Source organism: Phocoena phocoena, chromosome 11, assembly GCF_963924675.1.
Source record: "Phocoena phocoena chromosome 11, mPhoPho1.1, whole genome shotgun sequence".
In the NCBI taxonomy this organism is placed as follows: Eukaryota; Metazoa; Chordata; class Mammalia; order Artiodactyla; family Phocoenidae; genus Phocoena; species Phocoena phocoena.
In genome coordinates this window covers 60,626,625-60,646,680 of record NC_089229.1, presented here as the reverse complement: position 1 = coordinate 60,646,680, position 20,056 = coordinate 60,626,625, and the positions used below count along the sequence as shown (strand labels likewise).

The window sequence follows — 20,056 nt, the reverse complement described above, 5'->3', positions numbered from 1 at the left end:
ATGAGGAGCTTCAAAGGAGTCAACTTTGGGACTCTGCTAAGAAGTCCAAAGGAGGCTGAAGAGCTGCTGCCTGACTTGAAGGTGGGAGTGCTGTCTGGCTGTGGATGCACCTGGCTTACCAAGCTGAGCTGTTTTGCTTTTTGACTTATTTGAAGAGACAGATTAGTAGGAGATCCACTCTTGAGCAATCTCATTTCTAGTTCCTTTCCCTATCTTTTTTTTCTCCTTTGGTAGCCTCATTCACATCTTCTCCTCCTAGGAATTCCTGTCCAAGCTTCCAGCTGATTCTCCCAGCTGCCGATCTGATGCCGAGAGGAGGCAAGCTTGTGATGCCATCCTGAGGGCTTGCAACCAGCAGCTGACTGTCAAGCTGGCTTGCCCTAGGCACCTGGGGAGCCTGCTGGAGCTGGCAGAGGTGGCTTGCGATGGCTACTTGATGTCTACACCCCAGCGCCCACCTCTCTACCTGGAACGAATTCTCTTCATCTTTCTGCGGAACACTGCTGCACAGGGAATCCCAGAGGCCACACTCCGAGTCGCTCAGCCCCTCCATACCTGCTTGGTGCAGTGTTCTCGACAAGCTGCTCCCCAGGACTATGAGGCTGTGGCTCGGGGCAGCTTTTCTCTGCTTTGGAAGGGGGCAGAAGCCCTGGTGGAGCGGCAAGCTGCATTGTCAGCTCGGCTAAAGGCCTTGAGCTTTCTAGTACTCTTGGAGGATGAAAGTACCCCTTGTGAGGTTCCCCACTTTGCTTCTCCCACAGCCTGTCGAGTGGTAGCTGCCAATCAGCTATTTGAAGGCAGTGGGCATGGTCTGCATGAAGCAGACGCTGATTTCCTAGGTGACCTGCTCTCCAGGCATGTGATCAGAGCTCTGGTGGGAGAGGGAGGGGGCTCTCCTGGTCCTCTTTCCCCGCAGAGGGCCCTCTGTCTCTTGGAGCTCACCCTGGAGCACTGCCGTCGCCTCTGCTGGGGCCACCACCACGCCAGAGCCACCAGGGCAGTGCAGAAGGCCTACGATTACCTGAGGAACACCAGTCTGGCCCCCAGCCTCCAGCTTTGCCAGATAGCAGTTGAACTTCAGCAGGTTGGCGAGGGAGGACCCCAGGCAGTGGCCAAGCTTCTGATCAAGGCATCAGCTGTCCTGAAAAACAGCATGGAGGCACCGTCCCCCGCACTGCGGGCATTGTGTGACAGCTGCCAGTTCTTCCTCTCAGTCCTGGAGCGAGGCACCAAGGGGCACTATGGACCTGATGCCATTCTGGGCCTCTCTGCTTTTCTTGGCAGCTACTGTTGCCTCATCCGGCAGCTGCAGGATGGCGTGAGTTAAGGACCTAGAGGTAGGGTGGGAATGTGGTTCTGTGGACTCCATCGGGCTAGGGTCTTTGGTAAGATCTGGAAGCCCTGGCTCCCGCCTTGGTAAGCTGCTCTCTGGACCATGCCTGCCAGCCAGCAAGCAGCCTCGTATACGCTGAGAGGGCAGTGGCCCATCCTGATGTCCTTCTTCCTACTCCCCGGCTGTCTCAGCTCTCCAGGGCTCTGGGCCAGTCTTCAGCTTGGAGCTCCCTGTCCCTCAAACCAAGCTTCCCCTTCCTTCCTCAGGTCCGTGGGGACTCCTCCAAGCAACTGCAGGCTTTGGTTCAGATGCACTTTCAGGGACTTCACCTCTACACTACGGTGGTTTATGACTTTGCCCAAGGCTGTCAGGTACCATCTGGAATCAAAAAACCTGGACAGGTCCTAGGGTCTGGAGTTGCTTGACTGCCCTCAGTAGAGCTTTGGGGTTGCTTTGGCTTTGGGCATGAGGTGGGGTGGACATCACCTTAGACCTATTATGTTTCCTCTCACCTTTTTTGTCCCTTCAGGAAGGTGATTTGGCTGACCTGGCCCAGCTAGTGGAAAGTTGCAAATCTACTGTTGTTTGGATGATGGAGGCCTTACAGGGCCTGTCAGGCCGAGAGCTGACTGACTACCTGGGGATGACTGGTTAGTGTCCTAGGGCCCAGATACAGGGTTCTTGGGAGGGTCATCGCTTGTTAGGCAGGCAAGTAGCAGTAGCTGGATAGTTCTGTGGGACCTCCCTATGGCTTAGGGAGGCAGTGAGAAAGATATTTATAAGGATCTCTGTATTTAACAGCAGGAGAGAAGTGATGAGGCTCATTTATCATAGCAGATGTGAATTTTTTTCTCATTGGCTTTGAAATCTGACTTGGTATTTGTTTCATGAAAATGTAGAACATTTATAACTTAATTTTTTTTAAACCAGGTAGAACATTCACATGATTCAAAATACAAATTGCACAAAAGGGCGTACAGCGAAAAGTCCCTCTACTGTGATTAATCCTAGTCACCCAAGTCCCACTCTGCAGAGGCAGCTAATATGGTCAATTTCTTATGTATCCCTCTAGAGATATACTGTGTATATCTACTATACGTATATATACTATGTATATGTATATATTAACCAACAGGCATGAATATTTCTCCCCACCCTTTTTATTGAAATATACATACAGGAAAATACTAAGATCATAAGCAGACAGCTTGATGGATTTTTACAAAGTGAGCTTGGTTTGTAACCAACATCTAGGTCAAGTAACAGAGCATGACATAGACACCTGAAAAAACCCCTCTTTGTGCCCCCTTCTGGTCCCCACACCCCAACAGTAACCACTAACTATCCTAACAGCATCAATTAGTTTTACCTGTTTTGTATTTCATAATAAATTTCCCCCTCAGTTTTGCAAAAACCATAGCCCTTTAGTTTGAATTATATAAACCTAATGAGTGCAGTCACTAGAAGGTTTTGGAGCGTTTTTCATATTCATATTATCAGGTTGAACCTGGCCACAGGTCATCAGGAGTCACAAAAGTTAATAGTATGAAAATTCTTCCCACAGAGTATTGATATTGAAGACCTACTTTATTTTCTCCCAGCCATCTACATCGATAGCCAAGAAGCTGCCTAAACTAGAACTTAGGAAAATTGTATTCATTCAGTGAATATTTATTGAGTAACTACTATGTGCTAAGCACTGTTCTGAGTACTTAGATATGTCAGTAAATAAAACAAAGATCTCTGCTCTCATGAAGCCACATTCTGGTTGGGGGAGAAAGACCATAAACAGTAGAATAATTGAAGTACAACATGTTAGAAAGTGATCAGAAATATGGAGGGAAAAGAAAAGTAGAGCAGGATAAGAAAGGGAATTAGGAGGTCAGGGCAGGTGAGTGGGGGGCAAATTACCATTTAAACAGGTGGTCAGGGACTTCCCTGGCGGTCCAGTCGTTGGAATTCCACACTTTCAGTGCAGGCGGTGCGGGTTCAAATCCCCGGTTGGGGAACTAAGATCCCACATGCCACGTGGCCAAAAAAAAAAAAAAAAAAAAAAGGTGGTCCGAGTAGGCCTCTTGGAGAGGGTGACATGAGCACAGCCTGGAGGGTGTGAGGGAATTGACCATGTGGAAAACTGGGAAAGGACGTCCCCTGGCAGAGGAAACAGCCAGTGTCAAGGCTCTACAGCAGGAGAGGGGCTGGCGTGTTCAAGGGCTAGCAGGGAGGCTACTGTGGCTTCAGTGGAATGAGGGAAGGAGAGGGAAGTAAAGGATAGGCCAGAGCGTTTCCCCCAAAATGCTGACCTTTGGAGCAAGATGAAGACAGAGATTGGCATGTGAGGAGAGACAGGCCCTGTGTGGGAATGAGGACTTGGCTCTTGTAAAACAAGTGCAGAGAGGCTGGCTGGTGTGGGGTTACCTTCCTGGAATGGAGGGCATGGGCTGACTTGAAGCATGAAGGGGAGAGCTGTCCCGTTCTCATTCCCTAGCGATGGGGGTTCCTGGCTGATCTGGGGACTGCTGAGCTGACCACAGGTTTAGCATCTCTCTGCTGCCCCTCCAACAGCAGAGGGCAGTGGAACCATTCCTGCAGTCAGCGGTCCTCTCTCTCCCCTGCAGCCTCTTACACCAGTAACCTGGCCTACAACTTCTATAGTCACAAGCTTTATGCCGAGGCCTGTGCCATCTCCGAGCCCCTCTGTCAGCACCTGGGCTTGGCAAAGCCGGACACCTATCCTGAGGTGCCTCCTGAGAAGGTATGAGGGCAGGAGGGAGGTTATATTGAAGGGAGGAGGGGGCTCAAGTAGCATGAAAGGGCCTGGCCAGGACCCTGCCTTGGAGTAGAGAGTTAGGAGCTGCATGTTGGCAGCAGTACCTGGGGCAGTGTTTCTCGGACCTCACCTGTACTGTTATTTAATGTTTTTGATTCATTCACTTTATTTTTTTTTAATCTCACCACGCCTTCATATTTACTTTTTTTTTTTTGGATTCACTTTTTATATTTAGCCTTGTCCTGGGCCAGTGGTTTTCAACCTGACTAGACATTAGAATCACCTGAGTGAACTAAAAAAAAAAAAAAATTCTAAAGCCTGTCCTAAGCTAATTGCTTCAGAATCTCTGGCACTGGAGCCCAGGCATCTGGATATTTTTCTTAAAGTTCCTCTACGTGGTCCTTTGGGCAACCAGAGTGAGAACCACTGTCATAAAGCAGGAATACCCATGAAATGATGGGTTGGCAAGACGGGTCATAGAGGGCCTTGGGTTTCGTTTGATGAGCCTCTCGATTTAAGTGGAGGCCTGGTATCGGATTGGTATCTTGGGCTTCTCGGCATCACTGTGGCGAATAAACAGAAGGAAAGGACAACACCAGGCACCCAGGCGGCTCTAGCAGCCCAGGCAGGAAAGGGTGGGCGTCTGAACTGAAACAGCTTCCCAAGGGATGGAAAGAAGTGGGTGAGTGCAAGAAGTCAAGGATTAACCTGGAAAGTGACTGGTGTGAGGGAGGGAGAAGGAAGAGGCCAAGATGGTCTCGCCTTTCTAACTCAGGAGAAGGTGGTGATTTGCTGAGAAGGGTCAGGAGGGGCTTCCCTGGTGGCGCAGTGGTTGAGAGTCTGCCTGCTAATGCAGGGGACACGGGTTCGAGCCCCGGTCTGGGAAGATCCCACGTGCCGCGGAGCAACTGGGCCCGTGAGCCACAGCTACTGAGCCTCCCGCGCACCGCGATGAAGAGTGGCCCCCGCTTGCCACAACTAGAGAAAGCCCTCGCACAAGAAACGAAGACCCAACACAGCAAAAATAAATAAATTAATAAACTCCTAACCCCCAACATCTTCTAACAAAAAAAAAAAAAAAGAAAAAGGAGCAGGTTTGCAGGGGTGTGGGTGACGGGTATATGGGTGGGATGGGTCGAAGCCTCAGGTTGAGAGCACCCAGATATTTAGTTCTTAGGTGTCTGTGGGGCGGGGTTGGGGGCAGGAGGACCCTGAGCACACACATCCTCCACCATGGTACAGACTCCTTGCTTCCTCTCTCCAGTTTGGTCTGTTTTCTTCCTCTGGTCAGTTGCACAGATGCTTCCGGCTGCACGTAGAGAGTTTGAAGAAACTGGGTAAACAGGCCCAGGGCTGCAAGATGGTGACTTTGTGGCTGGCAGCCCTGCGGCCCTGTGGCCCCAAACACATGACTGAGCCAGTCACCTTCTGGGTCCGGGTCAAGATGGATGCAGCCAGAGCCGGAGACAAGGAGCTACAGCTGAAGTGAGTTGGTGGGGAGGGGGACAACCATTTTTATCCCCTGGAGAGGGCTGCTTTGGCACTCATGGTCACATTCATCCTCATGTCTGAAAAAGGCACTGTTTCCTCCATTCATCATTATGGATTGAGTGCCGACTGTGTGCCAGCCACTGTGCTGGGTAGTTGGGGGGACAGCGGTGACAGGCAATTGCTCTTGCTTTCACCACTGGAAACTGAGCTCTCAGCAAGCTGAGGCGGGGACTCCTTGGCCTGGGGCAGAGGCGCTGTGCTTCATGGGCTCCCCAGTGCTGAGCCTGCCCTCTCTCAGGACGCTGCGAGACAGCCTGAGGGGCTGGGACCCAGAGACCGTGGCCGTCCTGCTCAGGGAGGAGCTGCGGACCTACAAGGCGGTGCGGGCCAACACGGGGCAGGAACGTTTCAATGTCATCTGCGACCTGCTGGAGCTGAGCCCCGAGGAAACTCCGGCCGGGGCCTGGGCCCGAGCCACTCACCTGGTGGAACTGGCTCAGGTGCTCTGCTATCACGACTTTGCCCAGCAGACCGACTGGTGAGGAGGAAGGCCTGGGAAGGCCACTCTTGCTTCTTGCCCTAGCTCCTCTTACCCTTCCTGGAGCCCGTCGTTTCCCTCTCCACGTCCCTGAGCACTCCCTTGAGTTTGTGGTCATGGGAACTCAATTCAAAGGATGAGGCCAGCTGTGCTGCAGAAGGCCCTTCCCAGGACAGCGTGGCAGGCACTCACAGTAGCCTGGCTTAAGTGCGTCTTCTCCCTATAGCTCTGCCTTGGATGCCATCTGGGAAGCCCTGCAGCTTCTGGAGTCTGTGAGGCCCGAGGCCCAGGCCGAGGATCGGCTTCTGGATGATAAAGCACAGGCCCTGCTGTGGCTCTACATCTGTACCCTGGAGGCCAAAATGCAGGAGGTGAGCATGGTTGCTGTGGGGTTGAGCAGGACTGGATACAGGGTTTATTTTCCCTGGGCCCCAGTAAGCTCGTGACAACCGTGTTTTCACCCTGGTCGCCCCATCCAGGGTATTGAGCGGGATCGGAGGGCCCAGGCCCCTCGTAACCTGGAGGAGTTTGATGTCAATGACCTGAACTATGAAGATAAACTCCAGGAAGATCGTTTCCTATACAGTAACATTGCCTTCAACCTGGCTGCAGATGCTGGTGAGGGCCGTGAACGTAGTGTGGTGGGATGGGGCCTCCTCTGTGGCTTCCTATGGGTGCCCCAGGTGTGAGGGAGGCTGCCCTGTGGAATGGAAGGTGGGCACAAGGGCAGAGGCCAGTATGGGGAAGAGGACCACCTTTCCCCAGATGCCCACACTGAGAGAATGGCTGGTCCCTTTCTTCTGACTTACAGCTCAGTCCACATGCCTGGACCAAGCCCTGGCCCTGTGGAAGGAGGTGCTTACAAAGGGGCAGGCCCCCGCTGTGCGGTGCCTGCAGCAGACAGCAGCCTCCCTACAGATCCTAGCGGCCCTCTATCAGCTGGTGGCAAAGGTAACGGGGCAGGGCGTTGACACGGGCCAGAAACCCAGCTCCTTCACCTTCTTTGGCCTGTGTCCTTGCTGAGAAGTCATGTCATCCAGTGTGGGCTGTGTCACCAGTCTCCCTGAGTTAAATCCAGGCTCCAGCGTTCACTAGTTCATGGCCTTAAACAAGTTGCTTAACCTTCCAAGCCCATTTCCTTATTTCTAAAATGAGGGTAATAATACTACTAACTCATAGCCTTGTTAGCATTCAGTGAGATAATGCGTGAAAGATGGTGTGTGTAAACGGAACACTCAAACGTTAGCCGTAATTATTGGTAATTATCAGATAATTTGAGACCTGTATACTCAGAAAAAATACATAAATGCGTACAGATACAATCTTACATTTTTACATGCAATGTCAGGTTTCAAGGACTCCCTGAAGCTCTTCCCTGGACCCCATATTAGGAACCTCTGAGAAAGGACGTTGCGCATAGAGGATCTTTGTTACTGTGGGCATTAGGTCATATTCCTAGCAGGAGGAGCCTGGGAGGCTGCCTGAGCCCTGGATTTGAGTCTCGGCTCTACCACATACGTGTTATGTGAACTTAGACAAGCAGCTTAACATATGTTAACCTATTAGTTTCCTCATCTGTAAAATTAGGGTTAGAGTTGCTATGAAAATAAAGTGAGCTGGCACAGTGCCTGGCACATAGCAAACGCCCAGGAAATCCTGGTTATTGAAGACAACTGGCGTGTGGGCTTTAAAACAAGTGAGGGGGTAGGAGGGTTTGCAGACGCCCTCGCTGCTCTCCTCTCCGGCTCCCTGAGGATGGTAGTGGTTGCTCTGTCTGGGTGGCCACATTCCAGCCAGGCCCTCAGGTCAGACCAAGGTCCCAAAGGGCTGGAGAGGAGGGGCTAGAAATGAAGGCTTGAGCGCGAGCTGGGTAAATGTGCTGCTCCTGGCCTCCCAGCCCCTGCGAGCTCTGGAGGTCTTCCTGCTCATACGGATCGTCTCCCAGAGACTGGAGGACCACGCAAAGGCAGCCGGCTCCTCCTGCCACGTCACCCAGCTCCTCCTGAAACTCGGCTGTCCCAGCTACGCCCAGGTGAGTGCCCAGCCGCGCTAGCCTGGGGCTGCGGGGGGACCTGGCTTCGGTGACCCAGCTCTCCTCTGAGAAGGTAGGCTACTGAAGGAGTGGCTTCTCTGCCTTCCGCGCCACGTTTGGCTGAAGGATGGTAAAGTGTGGAGTGGTTGGGACGCAGCTGGGGAAGAGGAGGCATCTTTCTCCGTCTCACTGCCAAACCAACCGTTCATTCAGTCTTACCTAGTCTGCACTGGCAATACGCTGCTAATCCGGGGTTTCCCAGCCATTTCTGTTGTCCCAGTTGATGCTTCTTGTTCACTTAGGGCTGTTAACAATGTATCCTAACTGGTCTCCAGGCCTCCAATTCCTCCCTTTTCCACTCCGGCTACTAGCGGGATCATGTTAGGCACAGATCTGATCTTATCTCTTTCCTGCTTAAAGGATTACATTGGCTTCTCTGCTACCTGAGGGATACTGTCCAGATCCTTTACTCTGGATCGCACACCTTCTATATTCTGGTTCACTCTTTGTCTTGCCGCTGCACACCATGAACTTTATGCTAATCTGTACCACTTACTTTATATTCCTCATACGTACCCCGCTGTCTTTGGTTGTGGTAGACCCTTCACCCTAAATGCACCCTCGCCCCAACTTTTTTTTCCTTCAGCAAACCCGTACTTTCTTTTCAAGGTCTAGCTCAATTGTCTCCTTCATAACGCATTTTATATGTCCCCTTCTTCAAGGGTAAAATCAACCACTTTCCCTGGGTCCTGGGTGCCCACGCCCCCCACCCCGACATTGCAAGCTATTGGATGGAAGGCCCTGCTTACAGCTTATCCAGCTTTGTCTCTCTAGCTTAGTGGTTAACGGAAAGGTACTAAATGAGCATTTTAGTGAGTGAGAGAATAATTCCTACGTAGACTATAATATTTGAAATAATTTAATATTTAATTGGACAAGGTCAACATTTTGCTTGCAAATGCTTTAATCCGCTTTAATTTGAAGAGTCTGGCTGCCTCTCCTCACCAGCATGCTCACGCACCCCCGATTGCTTCCTCAGTTGTACCTGGAAGAGGCAGAATCAAGTCTGAAGCTTCTGGATCGCACCACAGATACATGCCTGCTCCTTTCCCTGACCTGTGACCTCCTGCGAAGTCAACTCTACTGTGCTTGCCAGAAGGTGCTTCTCACTTTCTTGATCCCCATAGGTCTTGGGTATGGGAAGGATTTTAGGATTCTCCAGAGAATCTGTCTGGCTCCTGAGGCTTCCCTGGAGCTGGGGAGAATGTTCGTGGCCCCGAGGAGCAGAAACATCTTGTCTTGCCCTTTCCCGTGGATCGTCCACGTGTGCTTCTCTAGGAGCCATTCCATCCTTTTCATCCTTTTCCAGCTCCCTCTGGGGCAAGGGGGAAAGTCTGTCCCGTGACTAGAAACTGGGATGACACTGGCGCCCTCGACTGGAAATCCAGTGGGATCCAAAAGGCTGGGCTTTCTCACACACTAGCTATGTGACTTGGCTGAGTCTTCTGCCCTTTCAGGCTCTAGTTTGCTCTCCAGCTTTTATCATCTGAAAAGCAGGGGACTGGGCTACGTGATCCGTAGGGGCACCTTGAGCTCTGAATTTCTGATCCTGCCTCACTCACTGCTCTCCTCCGCCCCTGCCCCCTCCCCCCAGGTGGCTGAGGGTGCCTCTCTGCTGCTGTCTGTGCTTCGGGACCCTGCCCTCCAGAGGCCATCCAAGGCCTGGTACCTGCTGCGCGTCCAGGCCTTGCAGCTTGTGGCAGTCTACCTGAGCCTCTCATCAGGCAGCCTCTCGGCCTCCCTGTGGGAGCAGCTCTGTGCCCAAGGTGAAAGAAGAGGGTGGATGGCCCTCCTTGTGTGGTTTGTGTGGTTTGTCCGCTGTCAGCTCTTCTCTGCCCTCGTCCCCTCTGCTGTCCAGCTGCGTGGATGAGCCTACCTAGAAGCTGCCCAGAGCAGGCCTGGGATAGCAGATGAGTTTCAGTTTGCTTGCTGACTCTAATTGACTGCTCAGTGACTGCCCTGAACACGACACTGACAAGGGTTCTGAGACTCCATGTAGCCTCGGGGGAGAGAGTTCTGTGATTGATTAGCTCTGTCTGCCTTAAGTGTGGAGGGAGAGGGTGAGAGCATGCTTCGCATTTGCTTTCTTACTGTTTGAAGGTGGTGGAAGTTCTGGCCACATCATCTCCCTTCTTGTCACTCCCACCTTCCCCCACGCTTGCACAGGCTGGCAGACACCTGAGATAGCGCTCATCGACGCCCACAAGCTCCTCCGAAGCATCGTCCTCCTGCTCATGGGCAGCGATGTGCTCTCGGCTCAGAAGACAGCTGTGGAGACACCATTTCTGGACTACGGTAAGTGCGAGGAGGAGAGCTGACGTGGAAGGAACAGGCTAGGTGGCGGGGCTGGCAGTTGTGTCTGCAGAGGACCCAGGCTACGGGTCCTGGTTCCACATGATGGTGGTCTCGTCTCTCTCCTTTGCTACAGGTGAAAATCTGGTACAAAAATGGCAGGTTCTTACCGAGGTGCTAAGCTGCTCGGAGAAGCTGGTCTCCCGCCTGGTCCACCTGGGTAGTGTGAGCGAAGCCAAAGCCTTTTGCTTGGAGGCCCTGAAACTTACAACAAAGCTGCAGATACTGCGCCAGTGAGTACAGGGCCCAAGAGGATGCCGATTCCCAAACCTGAGGACCTACGACCTTGACCGTGGGTTCCCAAACTATTCCACAGATTAACATGTTATATTTGGACGGGTTGGTGGAAGAATGCATTCCATGGCGAACAAGTGGGAAATGCTGAGTTAATCAAGATTAGATGTTTTCATTTCCTATAGGACTTACCATGTCCTCCAGTATGCTAACACACATTATCAGTCTCCAGAAGGGAGATCTAGTATACAATGTTTCCCTAAATCTCTTCGTCTGGAGGATCCTTTTGGTGAGGAGTTCGGTCTGGGAAATCCTGTCCTCATGCACGAGGGTGAGTTGGTTTGAGAGATGAGTGTAGAGGGTTTTCGTCAGGGAGTGCCTGAAGTCAGCCTTAGGAATTAAAGGCCTTCTGGACACTGGAAAAGACTGTGATGGCTCTACCTGGGAAAGGGGCAGAAAGACTCTCTAGGAGGGCTCCCTTGGTGGTGCAGTGGTTAAGAATCTGCCTGCCACTACAAGGGACATGGGTTCGAGCCCTGGTCCAGGAAGATCCCACATGCCGCGGGGCAACTAAGCCCGTGCATCACAACCACTGAGCCTGCGCTCTAGAGCCCGCGAGCCACAACTACTGAGCCCACATACCACAACTACTGAAGCCTGCGTGCCTAGAACCCGTGCTCCGCAATAAGAGAAGCCATGACAATGAGAAGCCTGTGCACCGCAACGAAGAGTAGCCCCTGCTCACTGCAACTAGAGGAAGCCGGCGCACGGCAGCAAAGACCCAACACAGCCAAAAATACAAGCAAACAAATAAATACATAAATTTATTTTTAAAAAAAAGACTCTCCAGGAAAACAAAGGATTCCACTAATGGGTCGTCATCTTCTCTCCCGACCAGATGTGCCCTGTTCCTGGTGCTGAAGGGGGAGCTGGAGCTGGCGCGCAATGACATCGACCTCTGTCAGTCGGACCTGCAGCAGGTTCTGTTCTTGCTCGAGTCTTGCACAGGTGAGCAGCCCGGCCCCTACGCCCGTGGGCGGCAGTGAGAGTGATGCACGCACTGCAACACAGCTTCACATGTCAAGGTTAGGTTCTCTCCTAAATCAGACTAACTTCTGTCCCAGGGCAAAGCTCCCTTCACTTCAGTCAGACCATTGGTGTCCCTCCTTCAGATGGGCTGTCCAGGACTACCTTACCTGCTTCTAGTTTTCAGTGCTTATATATATATTATACACACACACACACAAATATATACATATATATGTATATATGTGTGTATATATATGTATATACACACACACATGTATAGACATATATATATATTTTTTGTTGTTGTTTTTCTGTTTTTGGTTTTTTTTTTTTTTTGCCTGTGCCATGCAGCTTGCGGGATCTTAGTTCCTGGAGCAGGGATTGAATCCGGGCCCCTGCAGTGAAAGCACTGAGTCCTAACCACTGGACTGCCAGGGAATTCCCAGCACTAATATATTTTAATTTAAATAAAATTGAATATTCAGTGCCTTAGGTACTCGCCACACTTTCTGTGTTCAGTAGCCGCACATGTGGCTACTGTATGGGGCAGCACAAATGTAGCATCCTCAGAAGGGTTTAAGCTAATAATAAAATATTGTATTTATGGTGCTTTTTTTTTTTCCTTATCAACCACTTTTACCTGTAGTATTTCATTGGATCCACACAAAATCCTGGGAAGTTGAGTTGGGAATGTAGAGTTCTTTCATTTGTAAACTCAGAAAATTGAGAAATTCAATGTTTGAGGCCAGGATCACGGGGCTACTCAGGGGCCAGAGACAAGATTAAGACTTGGGCCTCTGGGTGCCGGCCTTCTGGCCTGAGCCATGCAGCCTTCTGAGCTGCAGATTTGGGGGCTCTGTGGGCTGTGCTGATGCATTGTTAGAAGGGCAGAAAATGTTAGGATTTTATCGAAAAAATAGTAAGGATGCTAATATTTAGTATGTTAGTACAGTAACATATATGAACAGTTAGTAAGTAAATAACATAGGTCGTTGGCCGCTGAGGTAGCTCAGGACACACTGGTATCATTTCTCCCAGTTTTGTAATTCTTTTTCCACTCTTCCCTCAGAGTTTGTCGGACTAGCGCAACACCCAGACTCTGTGAAGAAGGTCCACTTGCAGAAGGGGAAGCAGCGGGCCTGGGTGCCCCATCCTCCAGAGCTTCCAGAGGAAGAGCTTGTTCTAAGAGGCCCTGACCTGGAGCTGGTGGCCACCGTGGCCAAGGAGCCTGGCCCTGTAGCACCTTCTACTAACTCCTCCCCGATCCTGAAAACAAAGCCCCAGCCCAGCCCTGGCTTCCTGACCCATTTGCCCACTTGTGACTGCTCACTCTGTGCCAGCCCTGTCCTCTCAGCAGTCTGTCTGCGCTGGGTGTTGATCACAGCGGGCGCGAGGCTGGCCACGGGCCATCAGGCCCAGGGCCTGGATCTGCTGCAGGTTGTGCTGAAGTGTTGCCCCGCAGCCAGTGAGCGCCTCACCCAAGCTCTACAAGCTTCCCTGAATCACAAAGCACCCCCCTCTCCTGTCCTGGGCCTCTTCGATGAGATCTCGGCTCAGGCATACACACAGCTGGCACTGGAGGGGCTGAGCCAGCCGTCAAACAAGAGCCTGGGGAAGATCCTGGAGTTGGGGCTAAAGTTTGTGGTGGCTCGGATACCCCACCTGGAGCCCTGGCGAGCCAACCTGCTCTTGGTTCAGGCCCTTGCAAAGCTGGCTAGCCTCAGCTGCTGCACTCCCCGACTTTTTGTGAGCTCCTGGGGCTGGCAGCCACCATCAGTAAAGACCCCTGCAGGCTCAGAACACTCTAAGCCTTGGAGCCAAAAACATTGTGGACGAAGACGCCAGCAAGAGGTCTCTGCTACCCTGCCGCTCTCAAATACCTCTCTGAAAGGTCTGGAAGGTGGAGGACCACCCTGTACACCTAAGCCCCCAGGCCGGGTCAGGCAGGGTGGCCCTCGTGTCCCCTTCACCGTGTTTGAGGAAGTCCTTACAAAGAGCAAGCCTGAGGTTCCCAAGGCCCCCAGGGTACAACAGAGGGTCCAGACACGCCTCAAGGTGAGATGGGGCTGTGGCTAGGTGGTACTGGTGTTGAGTGGGGGTGATCCTGGAGAAGAGTTCTGCAGAGCAGGCGTCTCTGGAATAGCTTCCTAGGGCTGGCGGGGGTGGTGGGAAACCTTAAGCTCTCCTGTTACTGCAGGACCCCTACGTCTTCCACAGCAAGACCTAGTTCAAGTCCATCTTTGTTTCAGACAGAAGGGACTTTTCTTCACTCTATACGGTTCCTTTCCCTTTTCATCCTCCTTATCTTCTCTTCCTTCCTCCTCTCCCTCCTTCCACAGCCCAGGGTTACTGCCCCTGGTTGAGTGTGGCCTAATACCTGGGAGGTTGATTCTTAAATCTTCCCCAAGGGCCTCTATGATGGCGCCTCCACAGCGCCACCTGCTGGTGGACAATGTCTTGTCATTTGGCCCTTCTCCCTTTCCCACCATCCTAGGTGAACTTCAGTGATGACAGTGACCTGGAAGACCCTGTCTCAGTTGGGGCACGGCTTGCAGAGGGACCCAAGGGACGGGGCACTGCTTCCCGGGGCTGTGGCCGGGGCCGGGGCCGAGCCAGGAAGGGCCCAAGTGTGAAGACAAACGCGGTGGCCGCCCCAGGCAGTGCCCCTGGGCACCCTGGCCTCAGTGGCAGAAGCCGGAGGGTCAAGAAGCTGGCATCAGGACATTGTGAGGAGCTGGGCCCCGAGGTGATGAGGACTATCCTTGAGGAGGAACTGACTGACAAGCAGATGGAAATGAGCTTTGAGATCCTCAGGGGCCCTGATGGGGAAGACTCAGCCTCTGGTATGATGGCAAGGGTGGAAAATAGAGGTCCATGATTTTTTTGGGTTGCCCTGGGGCCAAAACATGAGAAATAACTGGTGCCAAAGATGGAACAGGAAGAAGGTTCTTTTGCTGCCTCTGGGACCAGACCCTAAAGGGAGAGCAAAGGGGATGGCAGGAAGAGGGAACTCTACAGGTAAGTCGTGTTGTCTGCCCAGGTGGGAAGACCCCAGCTCCAGGGCTCGATTCAGCCATAGGAGAATGTGAGGTGTTGAGACGGGATGCCAGCAAAGAAGAGCTGCCCGTCCGGGGCCCAGACAAGGAGAGAGACAAGGATCTTGGTCCTCCGCTCCGACTCCCCTCGGCCCCCGTAGCCGTCAGTAAGTATGCTGACCACAAAGGTGTGATCACTTGATCCCAGTGCCTTTCCATTACTGTCCTTGGTTCTGGTTTTGGACCATCTGGATCTGGTAGCCTTTGAACCTGGGTTTGAATCCTAGCACTCTTTGTCTACTAGCTGAACTCTAGTCACTTCACCTCTCTGAGCTTCAATTTACTTAACTGTAAGGTGGAATTTGGGGAGGATGGAGAGAGTTGGTGCATGTAAACTGCATAGCTCCCCACTTGGCACACTGCCCTTCATAAATGGTAGCTGCTGTTTTCCACGTGGGAGAGGAGACAGACGCTCATTCTTGGAAAGTTCCTATCAGTTAGGAAGTCGGGGATTCATCGGTGTCTTGACCTCCCTCTAGGTCTCTCTATCCTGGATTCCATCTGTGACTCACTAAGCATTGCTTTCCGTGGGGTCAGTCACTGCCCTCCTAGTGGGCTCTACGCTCACCTCTGCCGCCTCCTGGCCTTGTGCCTGGGCCACCGGGATCCCTATGCCACTGCCTGCCTTGTCACCGAGTCTGTCTCCATCACCTGTCGCCACCAGCTGCTCATCCACCTCCACAGGCAGCTCAGGTGAGTGCCCACCATCCCTAAGGCTTGTGCTGGGACAGACTGGGGGGAGTGGTCCAGACTTTGAAGGAGGCAGAACTCACCCCCTCTTGTGTTGCCTGCAGCAAGGCCCAGAAGCGCCGAGGATCGCTTGAAATAGCAGAGCAGCTGCAGGAGCTGAACCTCCAGGAGAGGCCTGGAGACATACCCCTGGCCCGCATCCAGCGCCTCTTTTCCTTCAGAGCGTCGGGATCTGGCCACTTCCCCCAGCCTGAGAAGGAGAGTTTCCAGGAGCGCCTGGCTCTGATCCCCAGTGGTATGGCGGCAGGCATCAGTGCCTCTGCTGTTCTTTTATTCATCTTCTTAGGGAAGAGTTGGGTGAAGGAGTTTAAGGCATTAGTTCACACACACGTTTATGATCCTTATGGAAGGATCATAAATTTTCCATTGATTAGACATTTTGTAACTCTCACCAAACAGACATACCTTAAATCTAGGAGTCTTTCTTTTTTTAAATTAATAATTAATTAATTTATTTATTTATCTTTGGCTGTGTCGGGTCTTCGTTTCTGTGCGAGGGCTTTCTGCAGTTGCGGCGAGTGGGGGCCACTCTTCATCGCGGTGCGCGGGCCTCTCACTGTCGCAGCCTCTCCCGTCGCGGAGCACAGGCTCCAGACGCGCAGGCTCAGTAGTTGTGGCTCACGGGCTTAGTTGCTCCGTGGCATGTGGGATCTTCCCAGACCAGGGCTCGAACCCGTGACCCCTGCATTGGCAGGCAGATTCCTAACCACTGCGCCACGGGGAAGCCCCTCTTTTTTTTTTTGAATCTCAATTTGAGTTACCAGCAAATACAGTGTCTTTCTTTCTTTAGGGGTAAGTAGGTTCAGGTGTCCAGGGTCTTCCTATGCTAACACGAAACATGTTCACGAATGATTTGAGTGCCTCACTGTATGTGGGGAGTGGTGGGAGGGAGCGGTTGTTAGTTTCTGTAGGGACACAAATAAATACAAAACATGGTCTCTGACTACAGGGAGCTGTTAGGGTAAGGGAGAGCACCTTTGAACTCCAGTGGCCAGGGAAGTCTTCTAGGAGTTGTCTTGAGTGATGGACAGGGATTGCATGCAGAAGACAGGGAAGGGAATTATTTGTAACAGCTGAAATAACTCTGGGCACATCCTGTGTGTCAGGGGTGACCGTGTGTGTGTTGGCCCTGGCCACCCTCCAGCCTGGAACCATGGGTGACACCCTCCTGCTGACCCGGCTGGAAAAAGACAATCCCCCAGTCACTGTGCAGATCCCCACTGCCCAGAACAAGGTAGGTTTTCTGGGCCGGGGAGCAAAGTTGGGCTGGGGCAGGCTTCTGGTCAAGCTGTGGCTGGGGAATGGAGAGATGGTGGTCACGTGGACAAGCAGAACTCTTGCAACCCCATCTCCCTCAGCTTTCTGTGAGTTCAGCCCTGAAAGAGTTTGATGCCATCCAGAAGGAACAGAAAGAGAACAGCAGCTGTACTGACAAGCGGGAATGGTGGACGGGGCGGCTGGAACTGGACCGTAGGATGGAGGTGTGTGTCCCCAGCGTGGGGTGGGATCCGGCCTGCCCTAGGAATATCTTCTCTCTCAGGGGTCCCAGGTTCTTGCTGAGCCACCTCAAGTCCTTTCTGGAAGTGTAGGCCTAAATAAAAAATTATGTCACCTGGGAAGCAGTTTAAACAAGAGTCTGAGACTGGAAGGGGTTATGGCAATGGAATGTTTAAAGGTAAGTACAAAAAAAGAAGTTAAGCCCAAGTATCAGCCTCCCGACCACAGCTTTCATTTTACTTCCTGGCTTTAGCTTTTGCCCACCTGTTCGTATTTGTCAAAACGTAGTGATTTATTACAAATCATCTTTTTTTTAAAGATATATATATATATATATTTTTTTTTGGCTGTGTTGGGTCTTCATTGCTGCACGCGGGCTTTCTCTAGTTGCTGCAAGCGGGGGCTACTCTTTGTTGTGCTGTAGGGGCTTCTTGTTGCGGTGGCTTGTTGCAGAGCACAGGCTCTAGGCGCGCGGGCTTCAGTAGTTGTGGCAGGACGGGCTCAGTAGTTTTGGCGCATGGGCTTAGTTCCTCCATGGCATGTGGGATCTTCCCGGACCAGGGCTCGAACCCGTGTCCCCTGCATTGGCAGGCAGATTCTTAACCGTTGCGCCACCAGGGAAGTCCCCCTACAAATCGTCTTATCTATACTCCCCCAGAGTCTCAACAAATGAAAAAATGTTTCTCGCTTCTTGCCTTTTATGACTGGCAGTAGGATAAGTAAGGCACATCCACTTATTGGAAGACCCATTTCCTCGTCTCCAACATGTCGGTGCCTGTGGGGAAAGAAACTCAGCTTCCTCTCTGACTGACAGCTCTGTTCTGCATTCAGGTTCTCACCACTTCCCTAGAGAAGTATGTGCTGGGCTGCTGGCGGAGGCTGTTGCTGCCATCCAGTGAGGACCCCGGCCCTGCCCAGGAGGCCTCCCGTCTACAAGAATTGCTGCAGGAATGTGGCTGGAAGTATCCTGACCCCACTCTGCTGAAAGTGAGTTGAGCAATCAGGGAAGGGGAAGAAGGTAGCCTTAACTTTCCCACCTGCCACTGAGGGTGGAGATGGGAGCTATGGTACTCAATGACCACTGTTCCCCTGCAGATCATGCTCAGCGGTGCCAGTACCCTCACCTCACAGGACGTTCAGGCCCTGGCTTATGGGCTGTGCCCAGCCCTGCCAGAACGAGCCCAAGAGCTCCTGAGTGAGGCAGTAAAGCGTCTACAGGGTCAGACGGTACCAAGCAGTAGGCATCTTGTCTTGGTGCTGGACAAGGTAAGGAGCCAGGGGCCGGAGGGGCAGCGCCTGGTGGGCAGTGGGTAGCTACTCGCCGCCATGCCCTTTCTGACTCCTGTGTACCCCTGGCTCAGGACAGTAACCTCTGAGTGCTCTTTGCCCAGGACCTACAGAAGCTCCCGTGGGAGAGCATGCCCAGCCTCCGGGCCCTGCCTGTCACTCGGCTGCCCTCCTTCAGATTCCTACTCAGCTACTCCATCATCAAAGAGGTGCGGGGTTCAGGGAGTGGGGACTGGGGGTGATTGGGGACTGGGCAAGAAAAGGTAGAGAAACCTGGGAAGAGAAGGAGGTCTTAGGAATGGATCAGCTGTGGAAAGGGGCTTGGAGTTTGTGGGAGCTTGGGCCCTTGGGCCAGACCAGGATCCTGATCACCACTGTCTCCCCATCAGTCCGGGGCCTCGTCGGTGCTGAGCCAAGGCGTGGATCCTCGCAGTACCTTCTACGTCCTGAATCCCCACAATAACCTGTCAAGCACAGAGGAGCAATTCCGAGCTCATTTTAGCAGGTCAGCGGGAGAAGAGTAAGAAGCGGGGTGGGGAGGGGTAGCACAAGACAGGGGCAAATGTCCTTTTCTCCAGAATCAAATGTTGCAGCCCACGTTCTCCCTACTGTTCCTTCTGCCCTCTTTGCCCCATAACCCTTCTTACTCCTACCTTTTCCCTGTAGTGAAGCTGGCTGGAAAGGGGTGGTCGGGGAGGTGCCGAGCCCGGAACAGGTGCAGGCAGCCCTGGCGGAGCATGACTTGTACATGTGAGTGCTCAGGGCAGGGAGGTGGGGGGAGGGACAGTCCCACAGGGTGGGTATCACCACGGTTTGCTCTGGGGCTTTGGAGCCCCTGACTGGCTCAGGACACCTCTGGAGACACAGCAGAGGCCTGGCCCTGCTAGGTCAGGCTCTCATCTCGCCTCCTTCTGCCTCAGCTATGCAGGGCATGGGGCTGGTGCCCGCTTCCTGGATGGGCAGGCTGTCCTGCGGCTGAGCTGCCGGGCGGTGGCCCTGCTGTTTGGCTGCAGCAGTGCAGCCCTGGCTGTGCACGGAAACCTGGAGGGGGCTGGCATCGTGCTCAAGTATATCATGGCTGGCTGGTGAGTCTCAAGGGGCAAAGTCCATCCTAGGTCCCCATCCCAAGTGCTTTCCCAGGTCTGAACCCTAAATCCTTCCTCTTTTGTGCCCCACCTCCTTCCTCCCACCCTACGTCCCTGGCATACCTGGGCCCTTAACCCTTTGCCATCCTCTATCTTCCTCCTGGAACTATGGGTCAGGGGATTTCCTCATTGGCTTAATGCCTCTCAACTCACCACCACCGCCACCACCACCACCAGTCGTGTTTTCCTAGGTGTTCTGTTTTAGACCCTCACTTTGTATTTCTTCCTTCTCTTTTCCCAGCCCCCTGTTTCTAGGTAACCTCTGGGATGTGACTGACCGTGACATTGACCGCTACACAGAGGCTTTGCTGCAGGGCTGGCTTGGAGCAGGCCCAGGAGCCCCACTTCTGTACTATGTCAGCCAGGCCCGCCAGGCTCCCCGACTCAAGTATCTTATTGGGGCTGCACCTGTAGCCTATGGCTTGCCTGTCTCCCTGCAGTGA

At 52.7% G+C, this 20,056-nt stretch overlaps 1 protein-coding gene across 1 annotated transcript; it reads left to right on the top strand.

Annotated features, from left to right (window-relative positions):
* ESPL1 (extra spindle pole bodies like 1, separase) lies at nucleotides 1-20,056 on the top strand. The gene is made up of 30 exons (XM_065887366.1): nucleotides 1-81; nucleotides 260-1,318; nucleotides 1,600-1,704; nucleotides 1,863-1,983; nucleotides 3,952-4,088; nucleotides 5,395-5,588; nucleotides 5,893-6,132; nucleotides 6,359-6,503; nucleotides 6,612-6,750; nucleotides 6,944-7,083; nucleotides 8,030-8,164; nucleotides 9,204-9,323; nucleotides 9,819-9,990; nucleotides 10,391-10,519; nucleotides 10,653-10,809; nucleotides 11,709-11,818; nucleotides 12,909-13,894; nucleotides 14,334-14,682; nucleotides 14,880-15,041; nucleotides 15,414-15,627; nucleotides 15,729-15,919; nucleotides 16,791-16,918; nucleotides 17,043-17,165; nucleotides 18,013-18,168; nucleotides 18,277-18,447; nucleotides 18,573-18,677; nucleotides 18,858-18,973; nucleotides 19,135-19,218; nucleotides 19,389-19,553; nucleotides 19,855-20,056. The coding sequence occupies exons 1-30, from the start codon at nucleotides 1-3 to the stop codon at nucleotides 20,054-20,056; spliced, it is 6,336 nt and encodes a 2,111-aa protein (XP_065743438.1).

Bases quoted from the DNA above. Each gene is read 5' to 3' on its own strand.
- ESPL1 (XM_065887366.1), top strand. From the start codon at position 1: ATGAGGAGCTTCAAAGGAGTCAACTTTGGGACTCTGCTAAGAAGTCCA. The intron at 10,520-10,652 runs GTAAGTGCGAGG...CCTTTGCTACAG, and splicing joins GACACCATTTCTGGACTACG to GTGAAAATCTGGTACAAAAA. The intron at 13,895-14,333 runs GTGAGATGGGGC...CCACCATCCTAG, and splicing joins GGGTCCAGACACGCCTCAAG to GTGAACTTCAGTGATGACAG.